The sequence below is a fragment of the Odocoileus virginianus genome, chromosome 24 (assembly GCF_023699985.2).
Source record: "Odocoileus virginianus isolate 20LAN1187 ecotype Illinois chromosome 24, Ovbor_1.2, whole genome shotgun sequence".
NCBI classification, from domain to species: Eukaryota; Metazoa; Chordata; class Mammalia; order Artiodactyla; family Cervidae; genus Odocoileus; species Odocoileus virginianus.
In genome coordinates this window covers 22,799,641-22,815,347 of record NC_069697.1, presented here as the reverse complement: position 1 = coordinate 22,815,347, position 15,707 = coordinate 22,799,641, and the positions used below count along the sequence as shown (strand labels likewise).

The following is a 15,707-nucleotide window of genomic DNA, read 5'->3' as shown; positions in this document are numbered from 1 at the left end:
TTCATCAACTGGCATATACTGGGCACTTACTGAATATAGAGCAGAAGCTATGTGAGAAAGGAAAACTATGATTTTCAACTGCTTTGGAAAAAAAAATTGGAGCCATGTTGAATACACTGGCAAAATGTCGGGTGTGAGAAGAGCATACAACAAACATCAAAGTGAGGTTTGGGAAGCTCTATTAGATCCCATTTAATCTTACTTTCTTTTTTCCTTATCCTAAATAAAATAGTAAATGTGGAGGCAGAATTTGTGATTCTGTTAGGAGAGAGAGTGGACATCTTTGTCTCAAACAACTCTATCATCAGGGAGATTCTGTAAGGAAAAGTAAAATGAAAAGAACATGGCAAAATACATACTAAAATAGAAAATTCACTTTAATAAAGGTGTTAAAGAGATATGAGGTTAATGATTGTGGATTTATCAGCAAAAATCCCCAAACAGGGTACAGTTGGCCAGATTCTGTCAGCAAAATAAACTACAATGCGGATTAAAAATTAAATCATCAAATATTTCAGATAAAGACAAATGGGCATTTTGATCTTCTGCAATGGGAATAACAGTAATAAGCATGTAAGCAATATTCTAAAAAGCCAGAGGCAATGAAGTCAGTACACTAATACTATATCCCTGTGGAGTACATTGAGCTTCCGCCTTTTCTCCTAAATCCTTAAGCATGATTTGCTTCTGGGAACTCAGAAAACACCTGGCGCGGAATCAGGAAAATGAAAATTGAGCCAGGGTTATTGATCTAAAAATAGACTGGAAATGAGCAGAATCTCTTCCTGTATTTTCTAATTAACAGAAGCCTTTAGGGGCTTACTCTCATTAACTCAACCAACCTATCAGATTCAAGAAAAATCTAATACTCAAGGATGATCTGGTATAACTTCTCTATAACAGATGGCAAGTAAGCTTTAGAGAAATTAAGTGATTCATTTAAGATATCATTGCTAATTCATGTTAGTCTCTTGACTATTAGACTAGTCCCCTTTCCACAATGTTTTCAAAGTATGAAAGTCATTAATACAACAATATAAGCTACCAAGATAACCAGTAAAAGTACCACCAGTAAAAGTTACCAGTAAAAGTAACTTAAGAATTGTAAATCAGACAAAGGAACTTGCATTTTAATGAATGCAATAGAGATCTACTTACTATATTTTGCACTGTCAACATATTTTTTAAAATGTTAAAATCTATATTGGAGCTCTGAGGATATGTGATGAAGCCAAAACAGTAGAAACTATGACACAGACAGAAAAAAAGCAAAGAGTTGTCCCTCAAGAAAAAATTTTACAATTCATTCTTGTATATATGGTAATAAACTAGCTCTGGTCTTAATGGTCAATCTTATATGTCAATAGTGTTCTGATTTAATAACTCCATTAATCAATATACTTTCTATTATAGATTAGTGATAAAAACATGAATTTTGTCATGCTTCTGATCTCAGCTACTAGTCAGAAGTAAATTATATAATACAATTGTAAAGTTTTGTGTACTATAGGTAACTGAAAACACATTTTAAGGAATAATATGATACCATAATACCTAAAATTTTATATGTATAATTTTTTCCGAGAGCAAGCTCCATTATCAAAACAGCAAACACTACCAACATACACAGACAGAAAAAAATTTCCTTCCATTAGTCAAATCAATAAAGCACATAGGAAAGAACCTACAAATGTTACTTATAAAAAATGCCTTACTGTTCTTCAGAGATGTATAATAACTTTAAAATATAACGAAATGAGAATCTCTCTCCAGCAAGAGAGGATTTTTTGTACCTTTTTTGTAGATGTGGGAGATTGTGTGTCATTTCACATTCATTTGACTGCCTTAGTGCTGGGGGTCAGGGAAAACTAAACCTGAACATGTTGCCAACAAAGGGTTAACACTTAATTATTTACTGATGAAGGAGGGAGAGAAAGCAAGACAAGAGGGGCTTTCCCAGTTCTGAGCAGTTAGGTTCCCCAGTCATGAACAAAGGAAAAAAGAATGAATTTCAACAAATACCAAAAGGAGTTCAACGACAAAAAAAGGTTACCATGGACAGAGTTTACAGAGTAAAAAGGTCCCTTGAGGACAATGCTGTCCCTCTAAGAAAGTTAAAAAAAAAAAAAAAAAAAAAGGCTTAGCTGCACTACAAATAAGGCAAAGAGGTAAAAATATCAGGCCTTCAAATAAATTTTTATTTTCAGGTACTCTTTCCTCTAGGAGTAGAAGGATTCAAGATAGGATAAACAACTCAAAATTTCTGCAATTAATTTATAATGAAAAAAATCCAACAGCTATGAATGAGCAATCAGAACTAGTCACCTAAGGTAACTAGAGAATTCTTACTCTCAAAACATCTTAGAGATTCCAATAACAGACCAAAATGACAATATTGGTATCCCAGTATTTATTTTGCTTAATACCCATGTTAGATATGGAGTCAATAATTTTCTAAACTTTGTCCCGTTGCTCCTCAGCCAGAGGTCCAAGTGTGAGGTGATGCTGTCTTTCCCACTTTAGCCTCCAGGGGGTAGTCGGGCTCCAAGATAAAGGAACTAACTTTCAAGATATTAATATATATGGAATCTAGCCCTAATGAAAGGAAAACAGTCAGATTCTAGGGTAAGGACCAGGAACTGGGTCTCGGAACCTCACTCTTCCTTCCATTTCTTCACTCATCCTCTACATCATTGTTCAGTCTCGGAGGGCTCAAAGGTGGCTTCTGGAGGGAGAATACAAAAGACCAAAACTACAAGAAAACATAGTACAATTGATAAATAACCAAGGAAACTTGTACTAAACCAAGTCATTTTGAAAATGTTTGAAATAGAGAAAAGATATGATTAGAATACTTTCCAAATAAGTGCTTCATTTAAAATTCAAAATTTTAATTTTAATGGCGCACATGACTCCCTTGAGTTAGTTTTAAGACATAAATAACCCTGATTTCTGATTCTGAAAATCATTATAAATAATAGTATTACATCAGATATACTAAAAAACCCATTAAACGTTCTTAGAAGAGAGGTTAGGTCCTACAATGGATGTGGTAGGCTGTTTTTCTGACCTTTAAACTACATTCTTGCCTAGTTCAACTCTTGTATTAAAGAGAAGAAAGAGCTGAATGTAATATTTTCCAATTTATCTTGCAGCTAGTGTTCTAGATGCACATCAGTTCAGCTCAGTCATTCAGAAGTGTCCGACTCTTTGTGACGCCATGGACTGCAGGGGGACACCAGGCCTCCCTGTCCATCACCAACTCCCGGAGTTCACCCAAACTCATGCCCATTGAGTCCGTGATGCCATCCAACCATCTCATCCCCTGTTTTTCCCTTCTCCTCAGGTCTTCAATCTTTCCCAGCATCAGGGTCTTTTCAAATGAGTCAACTCTTCACATCAGATGGCCAAAGTACTGTAGTTTCAGCTTCAACATCAGTCCTTCCAATGAACATTCAGGACTGATCTCCTTTAGGATGGCCTGGCTGGATCTCCTTGCAGTCCAAAGGATTCTCAAGGTTCTTCTCCAATACCACAGTTCAAAAGCATCAATTCCTCAGCACTCAGCTTTCTTTATGGTCCAAATCTCACATCCATACATGACTACTGGAAAAACCATAACTGACTAGATGGACCTTTGTTGGCAAAGTAATGTCTCTGCTTTTTAAAATGCTGTCTAGGTTGGTCATAACTTTTCCTCCAAGGAATAAGCATCTTTTAATTTCATGGCTGCAGTCACCATCTGCAGAGATTTTGGAGTGCCCCAAAATAAAATCTGCCACTGCTTCCACTGTTTCCCCATCTATTTGCCATGAAGTGATGGGACCAGATGCCATGATCTTTGTTTTCTGAATGTTGAGCTTTAAGCCAACTTTTTCACTCTCCTCTTTCCCTTTCATCAAGAGGCTCATTTAGTTCTTCTTTGCTTTCTGCCATAAGGGTGGTGTCATTTGCATATCTGAGGTTATTAATATTTCTCCTGGCAATGTTGATTCCAGCTTGTGCTGAAATCCAGCCCAGCATTTCTACTGATGTACTCTGCATATAAGTTAAATAAGCAGGGTGACAATATACAGCCTTGATGTACTCCTTTCCCAATTTGGAACCAGTATGTTGTTCTATGTCCAGTTCTAACTGTTGCTTCCTGACCTGCATACAGATTTCTCAGGAGGCAAGGTCAGGTGGTTCGGTATTCCCATCTCTTTCAGAAATTTCCACAGTTTATCGTGATCCACACAAAGTCTTCAGCATAGTCAATAAAGCAGAAGTAGATGTTTTTCTGGAACTCTCTTGCTTTTTCGATGATCCAATGGATATTGGCAAGTTGATATCAAGTTCCTTTGTCTTTTCTAAAACCAGCTTGAACATCTGGAAGTTCATGGTTCATGTATTGTTGCAGCCTGGGTTGGAGAATTTTGAGCGTTACTTTACTAGCATGTGAGATGAGTGCAATTGTGCGGTAGTTTGAGCATTCTTTGGCATTGCACTTCTTTGGGACTGGAATGAAAACTGACCTTTTCCAGTCCTGTGGCCATGGCTGAGTTTTCCAAATTTGCTGGCATATTGAGTGCAGCACTTTCACAGCATCATCTTTCAGGATTTGAAATAGCTCAACTGGAATTCCATCACCTCCACTAGCTTTGTTTGTAGTGATGCTTCCTAAGGTCCACTTGACTTCACATTCCAGGATGTCTGGCTCTAGGTGAGTGACCATACCATGGTGATTATCTGGGTCATGAATATCTTTTTTGTATAGTTCTTCTGTGTATTCTTGCCATCTCTTCTTAATATCTTCTGCTTCTGTTAGGTCCATACCATTTCTGTCCTTTATTGAGCCCAACTTTGCATGAAATGTTCCCTTGGTATCTCTAACTTTCTTGAAGAGATCTCTAGTCTTTCCCATTCTACTATTTTCCTCTATTTCTTTGCACTGATCACTGAGGAAGGCTTTCTTATGTCTTCTTGCTATTCTTTGGAACTCTTCATTCAAATGGGTATATCTTTCCTTTTCTCCTTTGCCTTTCACTTCTCTTCTTTTCACAGCTATCTGTAAGACCTCCTCAGACAACCATTTTGCTTTTTTGCATTTCTTTTTCTTGCTCCCAGTCTCCTGTACAATGTCACGAACCTCCGACCATAGTTCATCAGGCACTCTAGCAGATCTAATCCCTTAAATCTATTTCTCACTTCTACTGTATAATCATTAGGGATTTGATTTAGGTCATACCTGTATGGTCTAGTGGTTTTCTCCACTTTCTTCAATTTAAGTCTGAATTTGGCAATAAGGAGTTCATGATCTAAGCCATAATCAACTCCAGGTCTTGCTTTTGCTGACTGTATAGAGCTTCTCCATCTTTCTTAAGGGTATGTTTTTCCTTAAGCTCTGCACTAATAATTATATAACAACAATGTATCTTGCTCAAGGACATGTTTCTCCTTAACAAGAATCTTCTGACTAATCTTGTTATATTAAGACATATATATTGTGGGAGTGGGTCTGGTAAAAGTATATAAGGTCTTGATAAGACTAGTGAGTGGGGCGCTCTCCATCCCCCTTCTGACATCTATGTCAGAAGCTTTCTCTGTCCTTTCTCACTGTAATAAAACTTCTGCCACACAAAAACTGAGTGATCAAGCCTGATCCCTGATCCCAAAGCTAAATCTTCCTCTTTGGAGATCAGGAATCTGATATTGTTCACCATAAGCTATCAGTGGGAACCAGCCCAGCTGCTAGGATCTAATTAAAGGTGACACCTTTTCAACCAAGCCTCTTATTGTAGATAATGCCATGAAGTTGAATGAGGAGAAAAGATCAAAACAGAACCAGGAGACACTATATAGATTTCAGATTTAAGAGTTAGGCCCAAATGAGCTAACTGTGGTTACTTGTGCATAAAACTGTCTAGAAGCTAACAAACTGAAAATCTACCACATTTCAGGGAACTATACTGCTAGGGAAGCCAAAATCCTGCAAAACCTCACTCAACCTCTACAGCAACTCTTAAACCCGTATCAGGAATCAGGCTGTGAAAGGTATGCAGCCTCCAAGTAAAGCATACTTTAATACCCATTTCCTATGAGGCTAAGGCATGCTCAGAGATAAGAAATAAGTTCTCAGAAGGCAAAACCAAAGACTGTGGATGACAATGGATAAGAGCTAATCCTAGAGAATGGAACAGGGGCTACAAAGCAGGTTAACCAAGAAAGTCTTCTTGCAGGAGGATTTTACAAGAAGTGGATGGCACACTCAAAAGGGATAACTGAAAAGAGTAATGAAATGACCATTATTTACATAGCCTTAAGGAGGGCTGAGGCAGCCAAGAGGGGATGGTGAAGCATCCAGGGACTGGCAACGGCAGGAAGTTCCTTGGGCCTAAAGGTCAAAGGAAAGCAGCAGTGTCACTGAATCCCTGTAAGAGATGAAGTTAAAGAAGTCTCCCAGAAAGACTTGTGGCTTTAAGTACAGGAACACAATCACTACCAAACGGCAGCCCTGCTAGGAGGGAACTATAGTATCTCTCCAGTGCTCTCTCTTCTATCCTCTTGCTATATCTGAATGTTTGTGTCCTCCCCAAATTCAAATGTTGAAACCTAATCTCCAATGTAACAGTATTTGGAGGCGAAGCCTTTGAGAGGTGCTTAAGTCATGTGGTTAGAGCGCTCAAGAATAGAATTAGTGCCCTTATAAAAGAGGTCCCAGAGAGTTCCCTCACCCCTTCTGCTGCCCACAGGGAAAGACAGTCATTTATGAACCAAGGAAGTGGGTTCTCATTAGAACTCAACCACACTGGTACCCTAATGTTGGATTTCCCAGGCCCTAGAACTATGAGAAGTAAATTTTTGTTGTTTATAAGCTACTCAATCTGAGTGTTACAGCAGCCTGAATTAACTAGATTGGCTGAGCCTAAAAGGAATTAGCTAAATAGAATTCTCACCAGCTGAATGGAGAAAAGTCATCACTACCACCCTCAATCCCTTACTCATACACCTGGGTGTTAAGTAGGGGTTTAAGAACAAATCACAAAGGAAATGACAAAATTATGAGACAAACTACATTTCAAAACTCATGAAATATAGCCAGTGCAGCACCCAGGGACATCTATAACCTTACAAATTACTTTTTAGTACTCAAGTCTTTAACTCAAGAAACACACAATACCAGTAATTGTAAAAACTAACATGAATTTTTTTCAGGAAAAATTTAATAGTAGCTAAAGTTTGAAAGTGAAAGTCACTCAGTTGTGTCTGACTCTTTGTGACCCCGTGGACTACAGTCCATGGAATTCTCCAGACCAAAATACTGGAGTGGGTAGCCTTTCCCTTCTCCAGGGGATCTTCCCAACCCAGGGACTGAACCCAGGTCTCCTGAATTGCAGGAGGATTCCTTACCAGCTGAGGCACAAGGGAAGCCCAGGAATACTGGAGCGGGTAGCCCAACCCTTGCTTCAGATCTTCCCGACCCAGGAATCGAACTGGGGTCTCCTGCATTGCAGGTGGATTCTTCACCAACTGAGCTATGAGGGAAGCTAACGTCTACAGAATGCTCATAATGTGCCAGGCACTCATCTAAGTACTTTATTTACATTACGTCATTTAATGACTCACAACTGCTCTATGAGATCGATACTGTTATTTCTACTTAATATTGAGAAAACTGACACATAGAGGAGCAAACTGCTCAAAGTCACATTAATTAATATATCTTGGAGATAAGATTTCCTATGTTGTCCAACTCCAGATTCTATTCCTTTGACAACTGTATTACACTCCCTTTCAGAATAAAAATGACTATCAAAAACGACTATCCCCTGAAACAGAGAACTGGAACTGAGCATTAACCATAAAAGAAAAGGCACCACTAGACTACATCTGTTCTGTGCACCCTCAGCATAGGTCTAGACAGTTTAAGGGTCAATTTAGCTATGTAAATAGATCCTATTGAGGAACAGATCTTTCCTGAAAGGTAGCAAAATATGCCACCCCAAAATTATGTCACTGTGACATACTGGTTATCTTGAGCTGTATGCACTTGAAAAATAGCAAATGAGAAATGCTTTTTCTGAACTCTCCCCTTAGTTCAGATCTAAAGACACATCTTTCAAAAGAAACTCAATTGTCATAAACCCCTACTTGGAAGTTTCATCAACCAGGAAGATTGACTCATAACAGGAAAGGAAGATCAGTTCAGTTCAGTTCAGTCACTCAGTCGTGTCCAACTCTTTGCGACCCCATGATTGCAGCACGCCAGGCCTCCCTGTCCATCACCAACTCCCGGAGTTTACTCAAACTCATGTCCATCGAGTCAGTGATGACATCCAGCCATCTCATCCTCTGTCGTCCCCTTCTCCTCCTGACCCCAGTCCCTCCCGGAAAGAAGGATACACCCAGACAAACTTTGTCATATCTCCCATCTGCTCTTCTAAGGACCCATTTATCTTTGCAAAGTAAATATTTACTCTCCCCTAAGAGGTATACATTGGAGAAGGCAATGGCACCCCACTCCAGTACTCTTGCCTGGAAACGCCCATGGATGGAGGAGTCTAGGAGGCTGCAGTCCATGGGGTCACTAACAGTCGGACACGACTGAGTGACTTCACTCTCACTTTTTCATTTTCCTGCATTGGAGAAGGAAATGGCAACCCACTCCAGTGTTCTTGCCTGGAGAATCCCAGGGACGGGGGAGCCTGGAGGGCTACCGTCTATGGGGTCACACAGGGTTGGACATGACTGAAGCAACTTAGCAGCAGCAGCAGCAAGAAGTATACATAGGGCTTCCCAGGTGGCACAGTGGTAAAGAACCCACCTGCCAATGCAGAAGACATAGAGACACGGGTTCAATCCTTGGGTTGGGAAGATGCCCTGGAAGAGGGCATGGTACCCCACTCCAGTATTCTTGCCTGGAGAATCCCTGGACAGAGGAGCCTGGTGGTCTACAGTCCACGGGGTCGCAAAGAGTCAGACATGACTGAAGAGACTTAGCACACCCACACAAGAGGTCTACATCCTTTCCCTGGCCCCACATAGATGGTACCTAAGCCTGAATCATCTAAAACATCTTGTAGTGTTACAACCTTCCCCTAACAAAGATTCTTTCCTTAACCCAACTTTAGTCAGGCTCCTGAAAATTCTCCTACGCACTTCTTTGCAAAGTCTGGTTTTAACAAAACCCTGCTGTATCAGTTTAGCAAGAGTCTCTCATCCTCCACAACAGATCACCCTCAATCTTCCTCACGGATTCCTCATCTTCTACCATCCTCCAGGTGAAATCAAGCCCCACAGGGTTAACAGAAGCTGGTGACTAATAGAAATTCTTGAGCTTATCTTAAAGAACAGATAAAGGAACAGCTTGTTAAAACCCCTCTGCTTATAAATTGCCTTCACTGGTGAACTTGCTTTTAGGCTTTTTCCCCCTCTCTTTAACTGCATGCACCCCAAGCTTCACAGAGCCTAGGTAATACACCACAAGATTCCTTAACCACCCCGCAGAAAATACCTCTGATATATGGCTTGCTACAGTACTGGATGCAGGGGCTTAAGCTGATTTTTAGGAACTTAAGAGTCAGCTTTTGTTCAGTCAGAGCTGGCTAAGACTCTGGTTGAGATCACAGGTCCTAAGACTGGATGTTGGATGAATGTCCTTTTGACATCAGAGGGCCAAAACCTCCACCTCCAGAATCATGCTAAGTGCCTCCATCTTTTAACATGCATCCTTGGAAGAAGCATGTAACCTAGATATGACTGCAAAGAACACTGATGACCTCACTTTTCCTGTACCTTCATTCACCTTTCCTTGCAACTAAGACCACACTGTTTCTTTACTCCATAAATAGCCCACCTTCGGGAGGGTAGATTTGCTATTGTTCTCCCTTGGCTGCTTTGTGAGTAAACTCTCTTCTCTGGCAAACCTCAGTTTCTCAGCATTTGGCTTGCAGTAACAAAGGAACAGACTACCCTGGCTTGCACTCAGTAAGAATCATGGTATGTTGGTTTAGCCAAAAACCCTCTAAATCCAAGGTTTCCTCTTAGTAATTAAATTTCCACTTATTCATGTTGTATTTGCAATAGAATCCAGTTCTATACTGAGGTCTCTTCCCCCTATTGCAGTAGTCCTGAATAAAATCTGTTTTTACTGCTTTAACTATTATCTAGATCTGGTTTTTTTTTTGTTGTTTGTTTTTTTTAAAAAAACACTATCTCCCATGTATATACGTGGGTATGCATGTTGTTAAGAACAAGACAACAGGCCCCAAATGGAGTCACTTATGCTAAGATCCACTTTCCCAACCAAGACTTACATTTTTGGCCTCTTCCAGAAATGTAACCGAAGAGGACCCTATGGGGCCTTCTTGGGACAGAGCCCCTCTCCCAATATTTTCTGCTGTAGCTCTGATCAGAAATACCAAGTATATCCTGCATTATTTCCTGAGTTTTTTAGACGCTAAAAAACCACGACCAAATGGAAGAAATAAACTACCTGATGATCATGAGCCTGTAGCCCCCAGACCTACTGGTACCTAAGAACTGATAATATTAACGGCCCTATTACCTCAACATCAATCAATCAGAGAATTCTGAGTGACCAAATCACACATTTTGGTATGCTCCTCCCCTCACCTGGCCTTTAAAGATGCTTTGTGAAACCCTTCCAGGAGTTTGGATTTTGGGGGCACGAGTCACCTGTTCTCCTTGCATGGATGGCCCTGCAATAAACCTTTCTCTGCTCCAGACTTCATTGTTTTGGTGTTTGGACAAGTAAGTCCAAGTTGGGCACAGGAACTTGTTTGTTCAGTAACAGAAATATAATCTTAAACCAGTCAGTCAGCATCAGTGAGGTAATCTGCCTGACAGATCCCTGCCACCCCCTAAAAGAATGTGACCTTGATACAACCAATCTCCTCTTTACTAGCCTAACTGCCTTGACCCACTTCCTCTGCCTACAAAAGTCTCTCTCTTTTTTTTTTTTTTACATATTCGGGAACTTCTTTCTGTCTGCTAGACATCTAGCAGATGGGATGCTGGTCAATACATAAACTGGTGAAGAAAGTCGGTAAGATCTTTTAAATTTACTCTAGATGAATTTTGTTTCATAACAGTGTTAACTTTTTTTTTGTTTTTTTTTTCTCTAGTTAATCTATCTGTTATTACAGGAGTCTCAGCCAAGAACTCAAAGGGTAGAGGGAAAATTATTGGTCCTCCCCTGTTGTCCCAGTTTGTAAATCTGTCCTAAAGCACAAAGTGATGGGAAGTTGCTTGACTCATTTAGAAGGCAAGCAATAAAAATGCTCGTGGATTGGAAGATTCAATACTGTAGAGATGTCAGTTCTCCCTAAATTAATTCAGAGATTCAAAGCAATCTCAATCAATCTTTGCAGTTTCCTTTTTCTAAAGTGAAAATGACAAGCTGACTCTAAAATTCACTCAGAAAGACAAAGGGCTAAGAATAGACAAAGCAATCTTGAAGGAAAATAAAACTGATAGGTATTATTCTATCAGATACTAAGAACTATTATAAAAGTTATAGTAATTATAATAATGTGATATAGGCACAAGAATGATCAAATTAACTAGTGGGAAAGGGAACATCCAAAAACAAAGCCACACATACAAGGTATCCTGATTTATGACAAGGGCAACACTGTAGTTCATCAAAGAAAGAATGGTCTGTTCAGAAAATGCCAGGTTAAATAGACATCCATGTGGGAAAAAAACATGTGTTGACCTTTACTTGATACCACACAAAAATCAGTTCCATATGGATGGCAGATCTAGAAGCACAAGGCTAAAATTAAGCTCTGTGACCTTAGAGCAGGCAAATATTTCTTTAAAGGCACTAACCATATAAGATTTACCTCGATTATAATAAAATTAAGAGCTTCTGTTCATTGAAAGACCCTATTAAGAGAGTTCCACAGACCTGAGATAGTTGAGGTACATATATTCACCAAAGGACTTACATTCAGTATACGTAAATAAATCCTTCAAATTGGTACCAAGAGATAACCCAAAATAAAAATATGCAACAAATTTGAATTGGCTTCACAAAGTGAATACACAACTGGTCCTTAAACATTAAAAAAAAACCTCTCCCTTTCCTTATCAGGGAAATGCAACAGGAGATACCAGTATACACACTGCTGCTGCTGCTGCTAAGTCGCTTCAATCGTGTCCGACTCTGTGCGACCCCATAGACAGCAGCCCATCAGGCTCCCCCATCCTTGGGATTCTCCAGGCAAAAACACTGGAGTGGGTTGCCATTTCCTTCTCCAATGCACGAAAGTGAAGAGTGAAGTCGCTCAGTTCTGTCTGACTCTTAGCGACCCCATGGACTGCAGCCTATCAGGCTCCTCCGTCCATGGGCGTTTCCAGGCAAGAGTACTGGAGTGGGTTGCCATTGCCTTCTCCAGTACACACACTAGAATGGTAAAAAGACGGAAATTAGCAAGTGTCAGTGAGGTTATGAGGAGCAACTGGACCTCTCCTACACTGCTGGTTAAGAGTATAAATTGGTACAACTACCTTGGAATAATGTTTGGCCATATCCACACAGGTGAATGTATGCATTTCCTATGACTCAGTAATTCCTCTTCTAAGTATATACCCAACAGAAATATTTTCAGTAAGATATATATACTGATGTTCACATTAGCACTATTCATAATAGTTTCAAACTGGAAATCACCCAAAGACCATTAAAAGGAGAGCAGATTAAAAACTGGTTATACATTCAGATGCAATACTACAGAGAAATTAAAAATCCTTACATGACCACATGGATGAATATAACAGACAAAATCAGAGAGCAAAGTCAGACAAAAAAGAGCATATACAAATGGAACTGCACAGTGTGTACACTATAAAAACAGTCAAAAGAGATCTAAATTAATTATCAAAGTCTAAAGAGCGGTTATTTGGGGGGTGGAGAGAAGTGACTGGAAGAGAGTAAGAGGGAGCTTCTGGTGTGTTGGTGATGTTCAGTTTCTTAACACAGGTCCAGGTTACATTCGTGTATTCAACATGTGAAAATTGATTAGTCTGCACATTTATCATCTGTGAACTTGTCTTATGAACATTATGCTGCAATAAAAATTAATGTATATGACTAAAAGCGAATAAATTAAACAACAAAAAACATTTCTAGGGACTTCCCAGCAAGTCCAGTTGTTAAGATCCTGTGCTTCCACTGCAGGGTTTGGTCCCTGGTCAGGGAACTAAGATCCCCCAAGACCCTCTGGCTCTGCCACAAAAGAAAGAAATAAATTTCTACAAGTAAAATAGGTTTAAGTAACTTATGAAAAATGTATGCAAATCAGTTTTTAAGAAGCTAACATCCAACAGGAAAATGGGGGAAGAATACAAAAAAAGATGATCAACAAAGAAATAAAAATGTTTCTAATAAATTCAAAAAATGTAAATTAGAACAGGAGAATGCTCTTTTCCCTATCAAATTAGCAAAGACTAATGGAAATTAATAAGGTTGCTGCTGAGGATTTGGTGAAAATAATACTCTTATTCCTAATGGAAACTTGAAATAGTATAACCTTTCCGGGTAAAAGTCTTGAAAAATGTTTGTATCCTTTGACCCACTAGTTTCCTTTCTAGAAATTATTCTAAGGAAAAATCAGAGATGCAATTAAAAATGGACTTATGCCAGTGTTGATTATAATGGCATTTTGAAACAATATAACTATCCAAGAATGGGAAAATGATTATGATACATATACATACTGGATATTATGTTGTTTTCAAAGAGTAATAAGAAAACACTCAGTGAAAAATACATATACAATTCTACGTGGTATACTTTTTTGTGTTAAAAAAAATCAAACATTTGAGTAGAAAAAGTTGGCAAGAATACACACTATAATGTTAACAGTGGCCATCTGTGGGTGAAAGGATAAGGAGTGATTTTAATGTTGTGGCTTGTTTTCTACAATGAAATGTAGCAATGAGTATGCATTATTATTATATTCAGATATCTAACCATCTAACAGGGTAAAAAAAAAAAATCCACCCAGTCCCTTTTCTCTAGCAATCTAAGTAACATAGATTTTTGTCTCTCATGTCCCACATGCAATCTTGTAACTGTTTCCTCAATTTTACCTTAGAAGTATCTGTCCAAGCCATTATTCAATTCAGTCTTCTCTCATATCCGAAACTCAGACACTTGTCTTCCCTATTGACCTCCTCAAATCAAGACACTTCCTTTTGGTAAAAGAGCCCTATCTCTCACTACTTCTCCATTTTAGCCCCATTAGACCGCTCCACACAAGTGAGAGTTCACACTCAAGTCCCGGAAAAATCTGCACCAGATACCTTCACACCCCCCAAGATTGGCATACTTTGTTCTCCTTCTTCAGAATGCATTTTCTCCCTTCCATCTCTCTAAACAGACTCACAGTTCAAAACCCACCTCCAATATCCATTTACTGGGTGTAGCGTCTCCGACAACAGACGGCAGTTTCCAAACCAATCCTTCAATGACAGCTTGCGTATATTTCAACATATACCATTCGGCACTATTTATTGTCTAGCTCTCTTTTCGTATAGAATGAGCTGTTTCTTTCCTTAAATTTCTTAAAATCTAGTTGGATGAATGGACTTTGGTAAAGCATACATACACATGCCTTATACAGAGGTGTATATTTGCGCCCGTGTCTGATAGATAAATGGCAAGAGAAACACTAGAATTTTTTTTTTTCATTCAAGATGGCAGAGAACGTCTTAAAATAGTCCCCACACAAAAGCACTCTCACCAAAGCCTCGAAACAGAAGAAATAGCTACACCTAGAGCAACAGCAAAGGACAAAAGAATTAGATGCTGAGACGCCCCGGCCCTAACCACCCACAGGAGGTTCCACATACAGATCTTAAACCTAGCACCTGCTGCCTCCATTCGAAGGAGCCACGCCTCGACAGTGAACGGCGACCTCGGGCACTTCTTGATACTGAGGCCAAAAAATCAAGGACGAAAACGGGGCAGGAAAATCGTACGGGTGAGTATCCAAAATGCACGATTGGGCCCCGCCCCAACCAGGAGCAGTTACCCAACCCCACACCCCGCCAAGGCGTATCCATCACCCGGGAAGGAACACGCAGAGCTCGTGTCCACCGGCCAGGCTGGGAATTCTGGGAGGGCCCGAGGCAGAGACTGGGCGAGGCAAGGGCGCCTCGGGCTACACCTGTCAGGCAGCGGCCAACACTAGGCCCGGAAATCGACGAGATTCGGTGACCAAGGCCGGCAGGAGCGTCACCCGATCCTTCGCTCCTTCGATCGGCCTCTCGCCTTCTCCCTCGTCCTTCTCAAACAAAGGCAACTCACACGCACCGCCATTTTCCCCTTACCTCAAAAACCACCTCTTCGTCAAAATCCGGTGTCATCCTTCTCCGCCATGCCACCCGCCTCAGCACGATGGGAAATGAAGGCGGGAGAACAGGCTGCACCCAGGCGTCTGCCTCTGCCCGTCCGTGTGTGCAGAAAACTACAATTCCCATCATGCCTTGTAGCCCACGCCCCCTTTTCAAGCCCGTTCATTGGAGCTGAGCTTGAGCATATGGGCGGGAGGGGCGGGAACGGGATGAATCTTGGGCCCTCTGATTGGAGGAGGCTGGGGCTTTTGTCCGCCTTTTACGGCCGCGGCTAGCAGGGGGCGCCTGGAGCTCTGATTTTTTTTTTTTTGGAGCTAAAGAAGGCCGCGCGCACTGGCGAA

At 40.3% G+C, this 15,707-nt stretch overlaps 1 protein-coding gene across 4 annotated transcripts in view; it reads right to left on the bottom strand.

The window, feature by feature from the left end:
* The window catches only part of VEZT (vezatin, adherens junctions transmembrane protein), a 67,639-nt gene extending 52,163 nt beyond the window's left edge, over positions 1-15,476 (bottom strand). For 2 of the 4 annotated variants that reach the window (XM_070454344.1, XM_020877912.2), the window contains exon 1: positions 15,343-15,475. In XM_070454344.1, the coding sequence (XP_070310445.1) occupies positions 15,343-15,378 (36 nt within the window). In that variant the 5' untranslated portion in view covers positions 15,379-15,475. Of the gene's footprint in view, positions 1-15,342 lie in introns of all 4 variants that reach the window. The other 2 variants (XM_070454345.1, XM_070454346.1) reach the window with 2 other exon arrangements.
* Positions 15,477-15,707: the final 231 nt, after the last annotated feature.